Source organism: Leuresthes tenuis, unplaced genomic scaffold (genome assembly GCF_036924035.1).
Source record: "Leuresthes tenuis unplaced genomic scaffold, fLeuTen1.0.hap1 SCAF_22, whole genome shotgun sequence".
In the NCBI taxonomy this organism is placed as follows: Eukaryota; Metazoa; Chordata; class Actinopteri; order Atheriniformes; family Atherinopsidae; genus Leuresthes; species Leuresthes tenuis.
The window spans coordinates 19,743,538-19,757,670 of NW_027325376.1; the positions used below are offsets into that span (position 1 = coordinate 19,743,538).

At 38.0% G+C, this 14,133-nt stretch overlaps 2 protein-coding genes across 2 annotated transcripts; both read left to right on the plus strand.

The window, feature by feature from the left end:
• Nucleotides 1–2,334: 2,334 nt before the first annotated feature.
• LOC140281770 (uncharacterized) lies at nt 2,335–5,255 on the plus strand. Its single transcript, XM_072376262.1, has 5 exons — nt 2,335–2,389; nt 2,510–3,217; nt 4,766–4,888; nt 4,979–5,016; nt 5,123–5,255. Exons 1-5 carry the CDS (start codon nt 2,335–2,337, stop codon nt 5,243–5,245), a joined length of 1,047 nt encoding a protein of 348 aa, XP_072232363.1. The 3' UTR covers nt 5,246–5,255.
• A 7,161-nt stretch (nt 5,256–12,416) lies between these two features.
• LOC140281817 (uncharacterized) lies at nt 12,417–13,903 on the plus strand. The gene is made up of 5 exons (XM_072376316.1): nt 12,417–12,516; nt 12,602–13,303; nt 13,396–13,521; nt 13,624–13,664; nt 13,790–13,903. Exons 1-5 carry the CDS (start codon nt 12,459–12,461, stop codon nt 13,901–13,903), a joined length of 1,041 nt encoding a protein of 346 aa, XP_072232417.1. The 5' UTR covers nt 12,417–12,458.
• The last annotated feature ends 230 nt before the right edge of the window (nt 13,904–14,133 follow it).

Genomic DNA, 14,133 nt, shown 5'->3' on the forward strand with positions numbered 1-14,133 from the left:
GAAACACAATGTGTGTGTGGTTCATTCTCTAACATTGTGACTGTATAACATAGGATTCTATGTTAAACTGTCCATTAGGTGCAGGAGCCTTGCTATATGTTTTTTTCTGTCACATTAATGTGACCAAGCTTGCAGGTTTTGGAACAACATGAGAAATGTCTCCCCAAACTTAGTGCAGTTGTATTGCTGCATTTAGCATAATGTTGGAAGACTGTCCGTATGAAGGAAACAGCCTTAGTCATACCGATAAGTCTCACGAGAAAAACAAAACAAAACAAAAAAAGAATAAACTATGGCTTCACAACAGAGCTTTTATGTGTTGGAATAGTTTTGATAATGCGTTTTGGAATTGCTTTGACTATGAATTAATACTATGACCACTATGACCACTTCCTCCTCGCGGAGGAGGTCGAAGTGGAAGGATGAGTATGTAGACTATCCGACTGAATCTCAGAAAACTGTCCTTTTCCCATCTTCCACTAGAAGTAAAGCATGTGTTTTTAAAGCATGACGGCCAAGGTTGTAACAGTCCATTTCCTGGTTTGGTACATACGTTACTACAGGCGCAGCTAATGATTCCTTGTTAGATGCCACTTTTGCTTGACTGTCCGGGACAGGTACAACAGACTAACTTAATGATAAATAGCAGTATTTCTCAACTCTGGTTCTAGGGGAACACTGCTCTGCATGTTTGAGATGTTTCCCTGCTACAACACATGGGATTCAAATGAAGTGGTTCTCTCAACAGTTTGTCCTCAAGTTCTGCTGACTCTTTATTTTGAGCTGGATGTTTTGAAACAAGGAAGCATCTAAAGCATTCACGACAGGAGTTAACACGGACAAGGACTGGCAACAACTGAGCTATTGCTCTGGCACAATCCAAATCTGCTTAGAGACAGTTTGACAACTGCAGGCAGAAGAGCTTAGGTCCAGTTCAATATTGTCATTAACTTTTTTTTTTTTGCAGCACATCTTTTGTGCCCACTAGCAGCTTTTTTTGCAAGATGTGCACTCATACTTGTCTGGTCATTGGCAAATCCCCTGCATTGAGGTATAGCTATATCAACCTACGCATGTAGGTAGCACTACATCTCTGCTTGGCAGAATTGAATAGAGTGTTAAACTGCCCTAACTTGCCTCTTGATGAACAGAACAGATCTTAGTGAGGTGTGACACTGGTAAATTTGCATTTAAAAGTAACATGAAATCAACATGCTTTCCTCTGTAGGTTAGCTTCTATGATGCTGTATTTGACTGTAAACTTGCTTTTACAATGAATGCAGATAAAAAAAAGTTAATACTTTTGTTCTCAGTCTCAGTCAGTGCAGCAGCCACTGAGGTCTCAGCAGGATGTAGAGGTGGTTGCACTCCCACACAAATGCACTGTAAGCCAGAGATCACTAAAACTGAAAATAAAGGCTGAATAAGTTTTCTATCTATCTATCTATCTATCTATCTATCTATCTATCTATCTATCTATCTATCTATCTATCTATCTATCTATCTATCTATCTATCTATCTATCTATCTATCTATCTATCTATCTATCTATCTATCTATCTATCTATCTATCTATCTATCTATCTATCTATCTATCTATCTATCTATCTATCTATCTATCTATCCATCCATATACACAAGTTATAACAACAGATTGAGGAGAATAAAAGAAGAGATTAAAAACAAGTAATATTAAAAATAAATTAGAATAGTGTTTAAGTTAATTTGAACTTTTGAACATTTGCATTCTGTTAAATTTGATCAAATTACATTAATCTCCTTATGTGGTAATTTCTAATACTTGCTCTGCAGATGTTTAGGTTGTATATGTCTCCTGCCCCTACCTCTTCAAGATGAATCAAGAATTCAACATCAACATTTATTTTTAAAATTAATTTGAAAGGATGGCTGAGGTCACTGGGCAGCGTAGTCTCCAGCAGTCTCTCTAAAGTATTTTACTTCATTTTAGGGGGTTTGATAAGTTATAAAACATACTGTGTCCACTCAACAGTCTCCTAGTAACTTAAATGTTTAATGTCAAGTGACATTTGACTCCACCCTGTTTTTTTTTTCATTTTGGAACTGCAAATAAATGTATTTTCTTGATTCCCTGAATTATGAATTAACAAGGAGAGTCTAAGATATTCTTATTTCCTTCCCCATGGCAATTTTTTCAAGAACCAGACTTGACTTGGTTGGTGGCTGTGAACATGTGATTATGTTTTCTAAGTAGGACATGTGTCACTTCAGACTGGCCAATCAAACTTAGTCTTGTCTCTTCAGAGTGGAGAAAGTATAAAGCTTCTTTTCATTCGACACAAGAATCCAAACACAATGACTTCCATACAGTTTTTCTTCTGTCTGACATGTTTGTTTTTAGGTAAATTGGGTGAGTTCTGTTTCTGAACTTTTTATGCATTTTTAATACAAATATTCCAAATATTCCTTTCTGCAGTGAATACATTGCATATAATTGATTGTGCTTGTTTTTATTCTAAATTCACTTCAGCTCAGAAGACTCATCTGACATTGTCCTCATCTGTTCATCAGACAAGACGTTTTATATCAGCTCTAATTGGTGACAGCGTGACTTTACAATGTTTCTATAAAGGTGATGATTCTGCATGGCTCTTTTGGTACATTCAGACTCCGGGACAGAAACCAAAGCTCATGTCTACCTTTTATGTGTATGATACAAAAGTCACTTTTAATGGTAAATTTAATAACAATCCACGCTTCACTCTCAATACTGAAAACCATTCACATCACTTAAACATTTTAGATCTAAAATTTTCAGACTCAGCAACTTACTACTGCGCAGCTAGCTATGCAGCCGTCTTAACTTTTGGAGAGGGCGCTACATTGAGTGTAAAAGGTTCAGGTACTTATATTCAAGCTTCAGTCCTTCAGTCAGAATCTCAGACTATCCAGCCAGCACGCTCTGAGTCTCTGAAGTGTACAGTACACACTGGGACCTGTGACGGTGAACACAGCGTTTACTGGTTCAAAAACTCTGAAGAATCTTATCCAGGACTCATTTACACCTATGGAGGCAGTCATGATAAATGTGAGAGAAATCCCAACATCCAAACACACACCTGTGTGTACAGCCTGCCAGTGAATAACCTGAATGTGTCTCATGCTGGGACCTACTACTGTGCTGTTGCTTCTTGTGGACAAATACTGTTTGGAAATGGGACCAAGCTGGACTTCACACGTAAGTAACAGTCTTGATCAATTGACATATGTAGTCCACAAATACATCTGATCTGTTATATATAATGACTTGACAAGTATCCACTCCCTTTGGTATTGTTTTCATTTTGTTGCCTTACAATCAGGAGTTAAAATAGATTCAAAGATAATTTTGGCAGGTGGGGGGGTTTGTATGAATATATCTACGCCTCAGACCTGCTACTTTAAATCTCGTGAGCATTATGAATTGTCAAACAAAAAACAAATAGGAAGAACTGTGAATCTACATGTGCTTAAGTGGTCAGCCCCCAAAAATCCTTATATTGCAGAGACCCCTTTTGATACAGTTATGGCTTAAAGTCTCTTGGGGGTATATCTTTATAGGCTTGGCACATCTATCCTCTGGGATTTTTGCCGATTCTTTGAGGCAAAACTTCTCCAGCTTCGTCCAGGTGCATTGGTTCTGCTGGTGTACAGTAACCTTTAAGTCATACAACAGACTCTCAATCAGATAGAAATGTGGCCTTTTGATTTGCTATTGAAATTTTTATTTTTATTTTTAAAATTTTTTTTTTTAGTCTTAGTCTAGGTTTTTACATTCCTGTATGCATTACACTTTCAATATGCTGTACTTTCTGTCAGGTAGCAACAACACAAAAAGCTTCATTATCCAACAGATTTGACAGCCTGTCTCTCAGTCACTAAATAATCTGCTTAAAGTGTAGTTGTTCTTTAAAATGTTTGAACAAAATGCTATTTGGCCATTGTTCTGACTGCAAGTAAAGCTGGTAGATGCCACTAGGCAACGTTATGCATGAACCAATTGAAATCAACGTGTTCATTAGCTATGCACACATTTACTGTGACTTTTGGGAGACAGTTAGGGAGGACAGGCAACGTTCTTGTCGACAGTGAACGTCCCATGCCAAGTTGTGCCTGCACACACCCTGCAGGTGAAGACAAAGATGTTGCAGTAATTTCTGCATTAGTCACAGAAAATAATACACTCGTACAGCTGACAGAATGACCAACCCTGCAAAAAGGTGATGTACTAAAATAAATGGAGCCTTCAGAATACAGCTATAAAGGAGTGAAAAAAGACGGAGGCCTACCAGCATCAGCAGAATCTGGTGATTTGCTCAGCAAAAAGCCATATGAAAGCATGTGTAATGAAAGTTGAGCTTTTTATTTGGCCCAGACAAACAACTGCTCCACACTGACTTTCCTCACCTGTGTCATGCACTTCTACCAAGTATGATTTTATCTGCAGCTGCTCTCACACACCTGATTTTGTCACATAGCAGCTGTTCTGTTTTCCTAATTTCTGCTGGGCATGCCAGTTGTTTGCGAAGCTGCATTTTTTCACTTTACTGAAATGATCTCATGTTAATGCAATGTTAATTGTCAGACTGAGGCTTGTGTAGGTTCTTCATATACAATCCACAGAACATTTCCATTTAAAAATGTCCAAGTTTTAATGCGACAAAATAGGAAAAACACCAAAGCTGTGACTACTGTTCCAAGGCTCTGTGAAGGAAGATATGTGTTTCTAAAGGCTGGTTCTCTGCAGGTGAGGAGGACCACCTCTTGGTGTATATCTTGGCTGGAGCTCTGATATTCACCACCCTCCTGATTGTTTTACTGAGTTTCTCAGTCTACAAGATGAACAAAAGAAACAGTTGCCGATCCACAGGTACAGCGAGCAAGACCATCTTTTTTCTCTTTGATTTTCAATTTGTCCGCTGAACATATATTTTCAATAAAAGTTGTGTTTCACAAACAGAGTCAAGATTTTCAGCTCTTCCTACGACTAACGCAGGGGTGAGACTTACCACTACAGATCTGAACTTTATTCATTGTAAACATCTTATCAAAACAAATGTATCAGGTACCATATTTTGATCTGTTTTATGTATTTTGTTACCAGGGTAACAACAAAGACATGGACAGCCTCCATTATGCTGCTTTAGATGTTAACCAGCCCAACAGATCAAGGAAACAACAAAACAACTTCACGAGTGAATGCATCTACTCCAGTGTGAGGCAGTAGAATTGAACTTGTTATGTATCTCAGTGAATGACATATGTATAGCTTCCTTTTAGACACGAGATCTCTTGAGGCTTAGTTAAATTTAGATAACAAGCACATTTTAGGTAATATATTTTAGTTACAATTTCAAGCAGGATGCTTCAGTATCGTGGCGAGTAATTTTCTTTTCATAAGAAACCACAATCTACAATATTTTATGGTCTTATCTTTAATAGATATTGATTATGTTTCTCACTGATCAAACCAGTAAATCCAGAAGCTTACATTTATTAATAGACTGACAGATGACAAACAGATAACGTTCAGGATCCACCTTGGATTTACCCTCAATGGTTTTGAACTCATCTCTGAATGTTGTTTTGAATTTCATGTAACTGTAAATGTGATTAAAAAAATTGACATTTGGAGTACTGTAACCATGAGACATGATCGTGCCTAATTCCAAGTAGCAACAACTGACTTTGTCATCCTGTGTGACTTGTGTATCATGTGCTTGGCCTCACCCACCACAGTGAGTGGTCAGTAGTAAAACTCACTGAAACCAAATGCCACTTTTTTCTTTACGTTACTGCTGCTGTTCTGCTGCATTCACTGGAAAGCTAATGTAGAATCATGAAATGTTATATACAGTACACAGCACATATGAGAAAGATAACTGCAGAAAAAGAAGAAAAATCAGTCTGCCTGGATGTTAACAACCTCGTGGTGAGCAGGCTAAAAACTTTTGGCTCTTGGAGCAGGGAAAGTAAGGTCTTGAACTTAACACTAAGGTTTGCAGAATCAGTTCCAAAATAGATGTACAGCAATGGGACTGACCACTAGACAAATTACAATATCTCACACTCGGATATAAAATATGAGATAATGTGTTGACCAGAGAAATATTTAATAAAAAGCATTAGTTTTTTATTTATGATCTGATTTGAGGTGAAAAATTTGAGTGATATTTGTGGGTTTTAGTAGTATATAAGAATATCACTTAAGACAAAAGCTACAAAAAAAATCCCCCTGCAATTTAGTTGTCTGACAAAATTTAGTCACTTCCTGATTGAATTTAAGCAGTAAGATAAATAAAGAATAAAATAATTAAGCAATTTTTTGTCAGCTTTCATTGCTGCTGTAGCTCCAGGAATGTTGCTTTAAGTCTAATATAGACATTATAATTTTCATATTGGTGTAGGATTTATTTTTTTGCTATAAAATGTTTTCTTGAACTTAATGATTTGTAGCCCACAGAAGACAATTTGTAACTGTGTCTATCAACAGATAGGTGTTGTTGTATACACAAATATACAGAAAGATTTTCAAATATGTGGATCTTGCTCTGTGAACGTCTTTGCTTTAGTGCATTCATTTCTACTTGTGGATCAAGTTTTACAATGTATTGATGGCTTCCTGGCAATTTGTGCATTACATTTGTGACTTCACTCCTGTTTGCTTGTGGATTTTTGTCAACTTGCACCACAGCTGACCCGTTAAGAATAATTGCAACATGCACAAGACAGTGCACACATATGTACAACAGTCTACAAATACCTCAGTGTGCAAATATGTATTTGGCTTTTTGTGCAAAACAATATCCACAAAAAAAAATAGAACAAATTACAGATATGTATTTTGTGCTTTTTAAACTCATATTTTAATTTCACATGAAAGAGGTAAAGGGTTGTACAAATATAAATACTTTCACTACTGAAATGCCTATAAAATTAAATTTACACATTTTGTAACTTGTACACATCTTCTGAGAAAATTCATAAACATTAAGCTTAATTACCCATTACACTAGCAGAAAGTGATACATATATAGAAACAGATGAGGTCAGCCCTGAACCTGAATATAGATTTTTCTTTGTGGTATCGTGTTTGAGCACTACGGCCTCACCTCGTCCCCTTCAAGCAGTAAGTGGGCTAACTAACAGTCTTGCAAGGATTAAGCTGATATGTTTAGCATTAGTAAAGGAAGCATTAGTGAAGTGAATTTTATTGAAAACATCTTGACGAATGAGACAACAGTCAAAAGAGTCATTTTTATTTTAATTCATTGTTTGTTTAAACAGGGTGGTCTAGCTAAATATCCCTTTAGCTTTCTCGTTTAGGAAATTTACTCAAGCACCCAGTGGCACAATAAGTGGCATGCGGTATTAATTCATGAGGTGATGAGAGGGTGCTAACGCAATAGAAAATCTCTGTATAGGGGCGGGAGGGGCCAAGAGGATTAATTAATTGTTCTGCTGGTTCGGGGTCTGTGGTGGCAGGGGGGCTGCTGGCCCCCTGGTGTGCCCGCTGCACTACACCCCAGCGGAGTCGAGGGAGGGAGGACGTGTGGATGTATGGGACGTGAAAGTGTGTGTGGTGATGATTTGGCCTGGATCTGGGACTTGCTGTCGCCTGGCCTGCTTGTGCTTCTCCCGATGGGGGGGCGGCGTTGCCTCTCCCCGCTGCTCGCGACTTCACCCACCTGTGGGCACGTCTTGACTCCCAGGGCACTTGGCCAGGGGCGCTGGGGCAGGCGCTGACCCACTGTGTGGCTGTCTGGGGCGCTTGGCCCTCCTGGGTATTGGGTGGGGCCTCTGCCGGGGGGTTTGGGGGCGCTCGGGCTCCCGGGGCCCGGGTCCAGTGCACGGCCCATGTCTGGGCGGCTGGGGCCTGGCGGGGTCGGTGGGCTGTTGCCCCTGACTCCCGGAGGGCCTCTGCCCTATGCTTATGGGGGCTCTGTCCGGGGGCTTCCTCTGCAGTCTTCTGGGTGGATGCGTAGTTGTCCCTGTGGTGGGCTTCCTGGGTTCTGTGCTCCGTGGGGGCTGCTGGTGGCCTGGGTCTTGTGGCCCTCTCTGCTTGCTTCTGATTGCTGGGGGGCAGCTGTGGATTGTGGCTCTGTACACTTATACACTCATAACTAAGCATGGTTACCATGTAGGTCCTGTGCCATGGGTATTGCATGTTCTCACACACACACATTTATTAGCCCAGTAGCATGCTCGCTAAGCAGTTGCTGTATTATCATGTCGTCTCAGGTCATCTATATCCACACCTGTGTTGTATACGATTGCCGCTTCTTGTGCTTGTTTTTGTTTGTTTGTGTGTTTGTTTTTTCTCTTCTTGTCTGCTTTCAGGTGCTCCTGGTGGCGCTAAGGCTGTATTCCCCTCAGAGGCCATGGATTGTTGTCTGTTTTGTTTTTTACAGGTGTAGCAGCTGGTTGTCTGGTTTTTGTTTCTATTTTTGTTCTGTTTCCTCTTCTTTCCTCTTCTTCTTTCCTTGTCCCCCGGTCCGGTTCAGTTCTATTACATGTCATATATTGTCAACAAAATAAATAAATGGGCATCAAGGGGAGCTTTACATTTATAAAACTTCCCTTGGCAAAGCAAATCTGTTTGGCATCAAAGGTATTCAGACTACAATTCTGCTGCCATAATGCTGAACAGGACAAGGGAAAAAAAAAAAAAAAAAAAAAAAAAAAGAAAATCTCTGTAAACTTTTAGTTCAAATCATTTTAAAGTTTTTTTCAAAGTAAAAACAAACAAACAAAAAAACAGCCCTTTGAGATCAGATTTAGGTTGAAAAGTATTTCAGCTCATTATTACAGGATTATGGTAAATCTACTATGAAGCAGACAGTCTAAACAGTTTCATTGTTCCAAAAACTATCATCTCCGATACTTGCCATTAAATCTTTATTGCAGAGTTTTTTGGCCTAAGGACAGTGAGTGCTGTCAAAATTAAGCTTAGTATTAGTAGTCTTAGAATTTTGGGGGGATTTAGATGTTGCTAATGTGAAAAATTATGACTTCTTACATGTCTTAATGAATACATGTTTTTTTTACCCCTTAAAACCAGATTCAACATTTACATGTGTTTACCTTTGAGACCTTAAAGGACATTCATTTTCATAGAATTTTGTATATCTGTCCATTGGATTATATTAAGCTGTTCACTCCACAGAGCTGGGCTTTACAGAGGAGAAGCCAGAAAAAAAGCCACTGCTTACAGAAAAGTTTGTCAAAAGGCATGTGGGAGACCCATCAACCCATCAAGTACAAACAAAAGTCCAGTGGTCGTAATTAACAAATATTAAACTTTTTGGCCATCAAAGATGAAGCTATTTCTGGTGCAAACCCAACAATTCTCATCACCCCAAGAACACCATCCCCACAGTGAAGCATGAGACCTCAATTAATACAACCCTTTGTATGAATGAATTGGATTAATTTTGAATTTGATTAATTGGATTTTATTGGATTATGATTACAATGAATTGGACTCTAATTAGCTTGAATTGGACTGTATCATTGAAGTGCCTTGAGATGACATTTGTTGGGATCTGGTGATATATAAATAAACTGAATTGAACTGAATTGGATTGGATTGAATTGAATTAAGAATATGTGGTATGAATATATAGAATAAATATATATATATAGAGAGATATAATATGAAAAATATAAGCAGATGTGGTACCCTAGGAGACTTGCAGCTGTAACTCTGTAAAAAGTGGCTCTACAAAGTACAGACTTCAGAGTGCATCATAGCACAGAAACAGCACTGGTGAAAGTTACCAATGATCTCCTCTTAGCCTCTGATAGTAGACTTGTGTTTGCTCTTGTCCTGTTAGATCTTAGTGCTGCAGTTGATACAATCAATCACAGCATTCTATTACAGAGACTTGAACATGTTATTGGGATTAAAGGAACTGCATTAGGTTGGTTTAATTCACATCTATATGATAAATTGGACTGAAATTAGCTCTATATGAATGAATTAGATTATTTTGAAATCAATTAATTGGATTTCATTGGATTATGATTACAATGAATTGAACTCAAATTGGCTTGATTTGGACTATATTATTTAAGTGCCTTGAGATGACAACTGTTGTAATTTAATTGAATTGAATGTGTATATATATATATATATATATATATATATATATATATACACATTCAATATATATATATATATATGTTGAAATAATCAGTCATACCTTTCAGTTTGCCTATTGCCAAAGAAGCAGAAGATGACTATGCTGATGACAAAAATGCATCCATGGATGGATGGCTTTAAGATACTGTTCATAGACTATAGTAAATAGCTTTTTAAGTCTGCCACTTTTTCAGTTTCGTCATGTGGGGATATAGGCAAGTTGTGCATTTGTTATTTAAACTTGTAGGGTATCATGACTCCTGTAACTAATTTAACTTGACAGTATTATTTGTTTATCACATCAGTTTAGCTCTAAAATCCGCTATGAAATTCTCTTTTTTTTCTTAATTGATTGAGAGAACATTGTTTTTCTCGTCCAAACTAGTGAGAGTTTGACTTTTATTCATATGGGGATTATTGTCAGGATTCGTGGTGCGAAAAGGGAGGACCCAGACGCAGACTTAAAAAAACAAAGGGTTTATTCCAAACAGCACAATGCAAGAACAAAAGGCGCGGCTGAGCCGGATACTCAAATACCAAAAAACGAGACTATGAAAAAACAAAGCAAGACAAGACTGTGGCATAACTAACAAGACCTAACTATGAATTTAAACAAACAAGACTATGGATTTAACTTGACTATGGGACTATGAGGCAAAACCTGACTTAACATTCGTGGCGTGAACATGGAAGTGAGGTGAGGATTTCGCCATGACTGATGGAAACCTGGAAACTATATATTGTGGGAGGTGATTGGTGACGAGGTGCAGCTGTGAATCAGAAAACAGATGACTTGAGTGAAGCTAAGTGACAGGGGAAAAAACATGACAAGAAACCTAGAAACCTGAAAACATAACAAATAACCTCAAAACATGATAAAAGACCTGAAAACAAGATAATCAAAACATAAAACGTGACAATTACACAGCTACAAGGCGTTATTTGCCCTTTTGTTTCATCATACCTTCACTGTGCCATCAAATATATTCAGTCAGGTTTTTGTACTTTGTCTGTAATATTTATCAGAATACAACTGGAAAAGGGTAACAACAACCTAATACATATAAACACCACAATTTAAAAAGTTAAATTAAACTTCTCAACTGTTGACACACGATGGCATCTATCATCCACATTATGTTGAAAATAGTGTAACATTAATTGACAGCCACAGAGCAGTTTACTGATATCTTGTCAGGATTCACTGACACTTTATGTTATGAAATAGGTGTTGACTCGTCATTTCCGGTTTTATTTTGAAATATTAACTTCCCTCTCGTTTCAGGTATCTTGCTCTTCCTCCCGTGTCAAATGTCTGATTGTCTTCCCTGATTCCCAAGTGTTTCCACCTGTTCCCCTTGGTTCCCTGTGTGTTCAAATAGTCTGCGTTTCTCTTGTCTTGTGCCAGTGTGTCGCTACAATCTTATGAGAGTTCGTCATTCTAGCCATTTCCAGTGTTCCATAGTCGCGATTACCTTGTCCTTTGAAGTTGAGTGTTCCTCCTTCAGAGAGATCTTTTGTTTGTAAAGTTTTGAACCATAGTGATAGTTTGGATTCGTTTAAAGTTCATAGTCTGTTTTGGTTTCCTCCATTTGGGAGTGATCTTTTGTTTATAATGTTTCATAGCACCTCCGTTAAAGGAGCGGTTGCGTTTAGTGATTTGTAATTTCATGGAGCCTCCATTAAACGGAGAGTGTTTTGTTTTCTGTAAAGTTTCATAGTGCCTCCGTTTTCGGGAGAGCTTCATTTGTTTGTTCCGCCTCGTTAGACGAGTGCGTAGAGTTTAAAGATAATCTTTTATAGTCTTTTGTTTTCCTCCTGGCGTGGAGTGATTTTGATTTTCATGAAGTTTTATAGTTACACTAGCCTCAAGCCTAATTATTGAGGATAGTGTATTAGGATTTAATAGCCCCTTGTTTTCTCTGTCAGGAGACCCATAAGAGGTTTTTTAAATAAACTTATACTGAAAGATCCTGCATCTGTGTCCTGTGTACTGCCCGGTTCTGACATGTTTTAGACTGCAGGCACACCATGGACAAACTAAAACATTTTTCAGTGTGTATACACAACTGTTGTCATAAATGTTCTTATGATTTAAAAGCTAAAGCAGGAATGAGTAAGAGGAATGAGTGTTGAATGTGTAATTTTTCTTAAAACTTGACACTAAAGGTAGCAGTTTACACGTGACCTACTTCCTAATCAGGACAAGTTGCATCACTTCAGCTTGGCCAATAAAACAAGCCTTGTTTCTTGAAAAGCGAAGAAAGGATCAGTGTCAGTTTCATTCAGTGCAAAGATGATAAAACCTGCACAGTTTGTCTTCTGTCTGATATGCATGTACTTTGGGGAAATGGGTGAGTTTTTCTGAGCATTTTTAATCTTTCACACTATCTACAATTGCTGTCATGGGTTTATTTGTTTTGTCTCTCTTTTCTTCAGCCCAGCCAAAAAACCTGAAATTCTCCACATCTGTTCGTCAGGACAAACGCTTTCTATCAGTAAAAACTGGAGACAGCGTGACTTTGCCATGTTTCTATGACGATGTTGTCGATGCACGGTTTTACTGGTATAAACTAAATCTGGGGCAGAAACCACAAGTCATTTCAATTTTCTACAAGTATGGCACAAACCCCACTTTTCATGATGGATTCGAAAACAATCCTCGCTTCACACTGAACACTGAAAAAGGTAAATATCACCTAAAGATAACAGATCTGTGCATTTCAGACTCAGCGACTTATTACTGTGCAAGTGGCTATTTGCACAATCTTGAATTTGCAGAGGGCACTACAGTCAGTGTACAAGGATCAGGTTCCAAAATCCAAGCTTTGGTCCATCAGTCGGCATCTCAGACTGTCCAGTCAGGAGACTCTGTGACTCTGAGCTGTACAGTACACACTGGTATTTGCAATGGAGGACACAGTGTTTTCTGGTTCAGAAACTCAGATGAATCTCATCCAGGAATCATTTACATCCAGGGAGACAGGAATGATCAGTGTGAGAGGAAAACCAACCAACAAACGCACACCTGTGTGTACAACCTGCCGATGAAGAACTTGAACATGTCTGGGACCTACTACTGTGCTGTTGCCTCATGTGGACACATATTGTTTGGAAACGGTACCAAGCTGGACTTGGAACGTGAGTAACATTGTTCTTTAATTTTGAACAATATCCACAAATTAAACCTCTGAAACGAATGAAAATTTCTGTTTCTGTCATCTGTCTCTCAGTGGATGCAGAGGTTGACGTTGTTGCTTATTCCTGGGGAGCAGTCTTTGCTTTCACCTCCATTCTTAGTGTTTTGTTGGCTTTCTCAGTGTGTTTGATGAAAAAAACAAACAGCTGCAAATTTTCAGGTATCTGGTACCATTTTAATATTCCAGCTTATATTTGCATATTTTGACATTTTTAAATTAAATGTAAACCTTTCTTTCATCCTTTCTCTGTTTTATTATCAGAGTCTCAAAGATTTTCACACCCCCCCACAGCAGATCCAAAGGTGAATATCAACAGCTTGACAGAACTGTTCAGTTACATTTCAGTGACCACTTAACTTCACAAAGATAATTAAATTAATAGTCATAAATACTGATATGAAAGCCGTGCGTTTGTTTTTATTTACAGAGTTACCTACGTGCACATAACATCTATCAAGCTGCAGTAAGTGTCAACCAAACCAACAGAAGACAGAGAGACCCCACCTGGAGTGAATGTGTGTACTACAGCATGAAGCAGTAAAACTCAGTAAAAAAAATTAAATTATTTTCGTTTTGTTTTAGAATAAGGCAGGTTTTTTCTGTTTCTGGGGGTGTAACTGAATTTGAAATGAATATATTTTATAGCTTTTTTATGATTTGCAGCTGAATTTATCTATCTGTATTTTTTAAGCAGATTACAAATTACAACACATGATTATAATACTTGTAACAGGTTATGTTCTCAGTGGTGTAATTTAAAACTTTATACTG

Coding starts and splice junctions, on each gene's coding strand:
- LOC140281817 (XM_072376316.1), top strand. CDS start 12,459: ATGATAAAACCTGCACAGTTTGTCTTCTGTCTGATATGCATGTACTTT. Junction 13,304..13,395: donor TACCAAGCTGGACTTGGAAC/GTGAGTAACATT, acceptor TCTGTCTCTCAG/TGGATGCAGAGGTTGACGTT. Junction 13,522..13,623: donor AAACAGCTGCAAATTTTCAG/GTATCTGGTACC, acceptor TTTTATTATCAG/AGTCTCAAAGATTTTCACAC.
- LOC140281770 (XM_072376262.1), top strand. CDS start 2,335: ATGACTTCCATACAGTTTTTCTTCTGTCTGACATGTTTGTTTTTAGGT. Junction 2,390..2,509: donor TTTGTTTTTAGGTAAATTGG/GTGAGTTCTGTT, acceptor AATTCACTTCAG/CTCAGAAGACTCATCTGACA. Junction 5,017..5,122: donor TTCCTACGACTAACGCAGGG/GTGAGACTTACC, acceptor TTTTGTTACCAG/GGTAACAACAAAGACATGGA.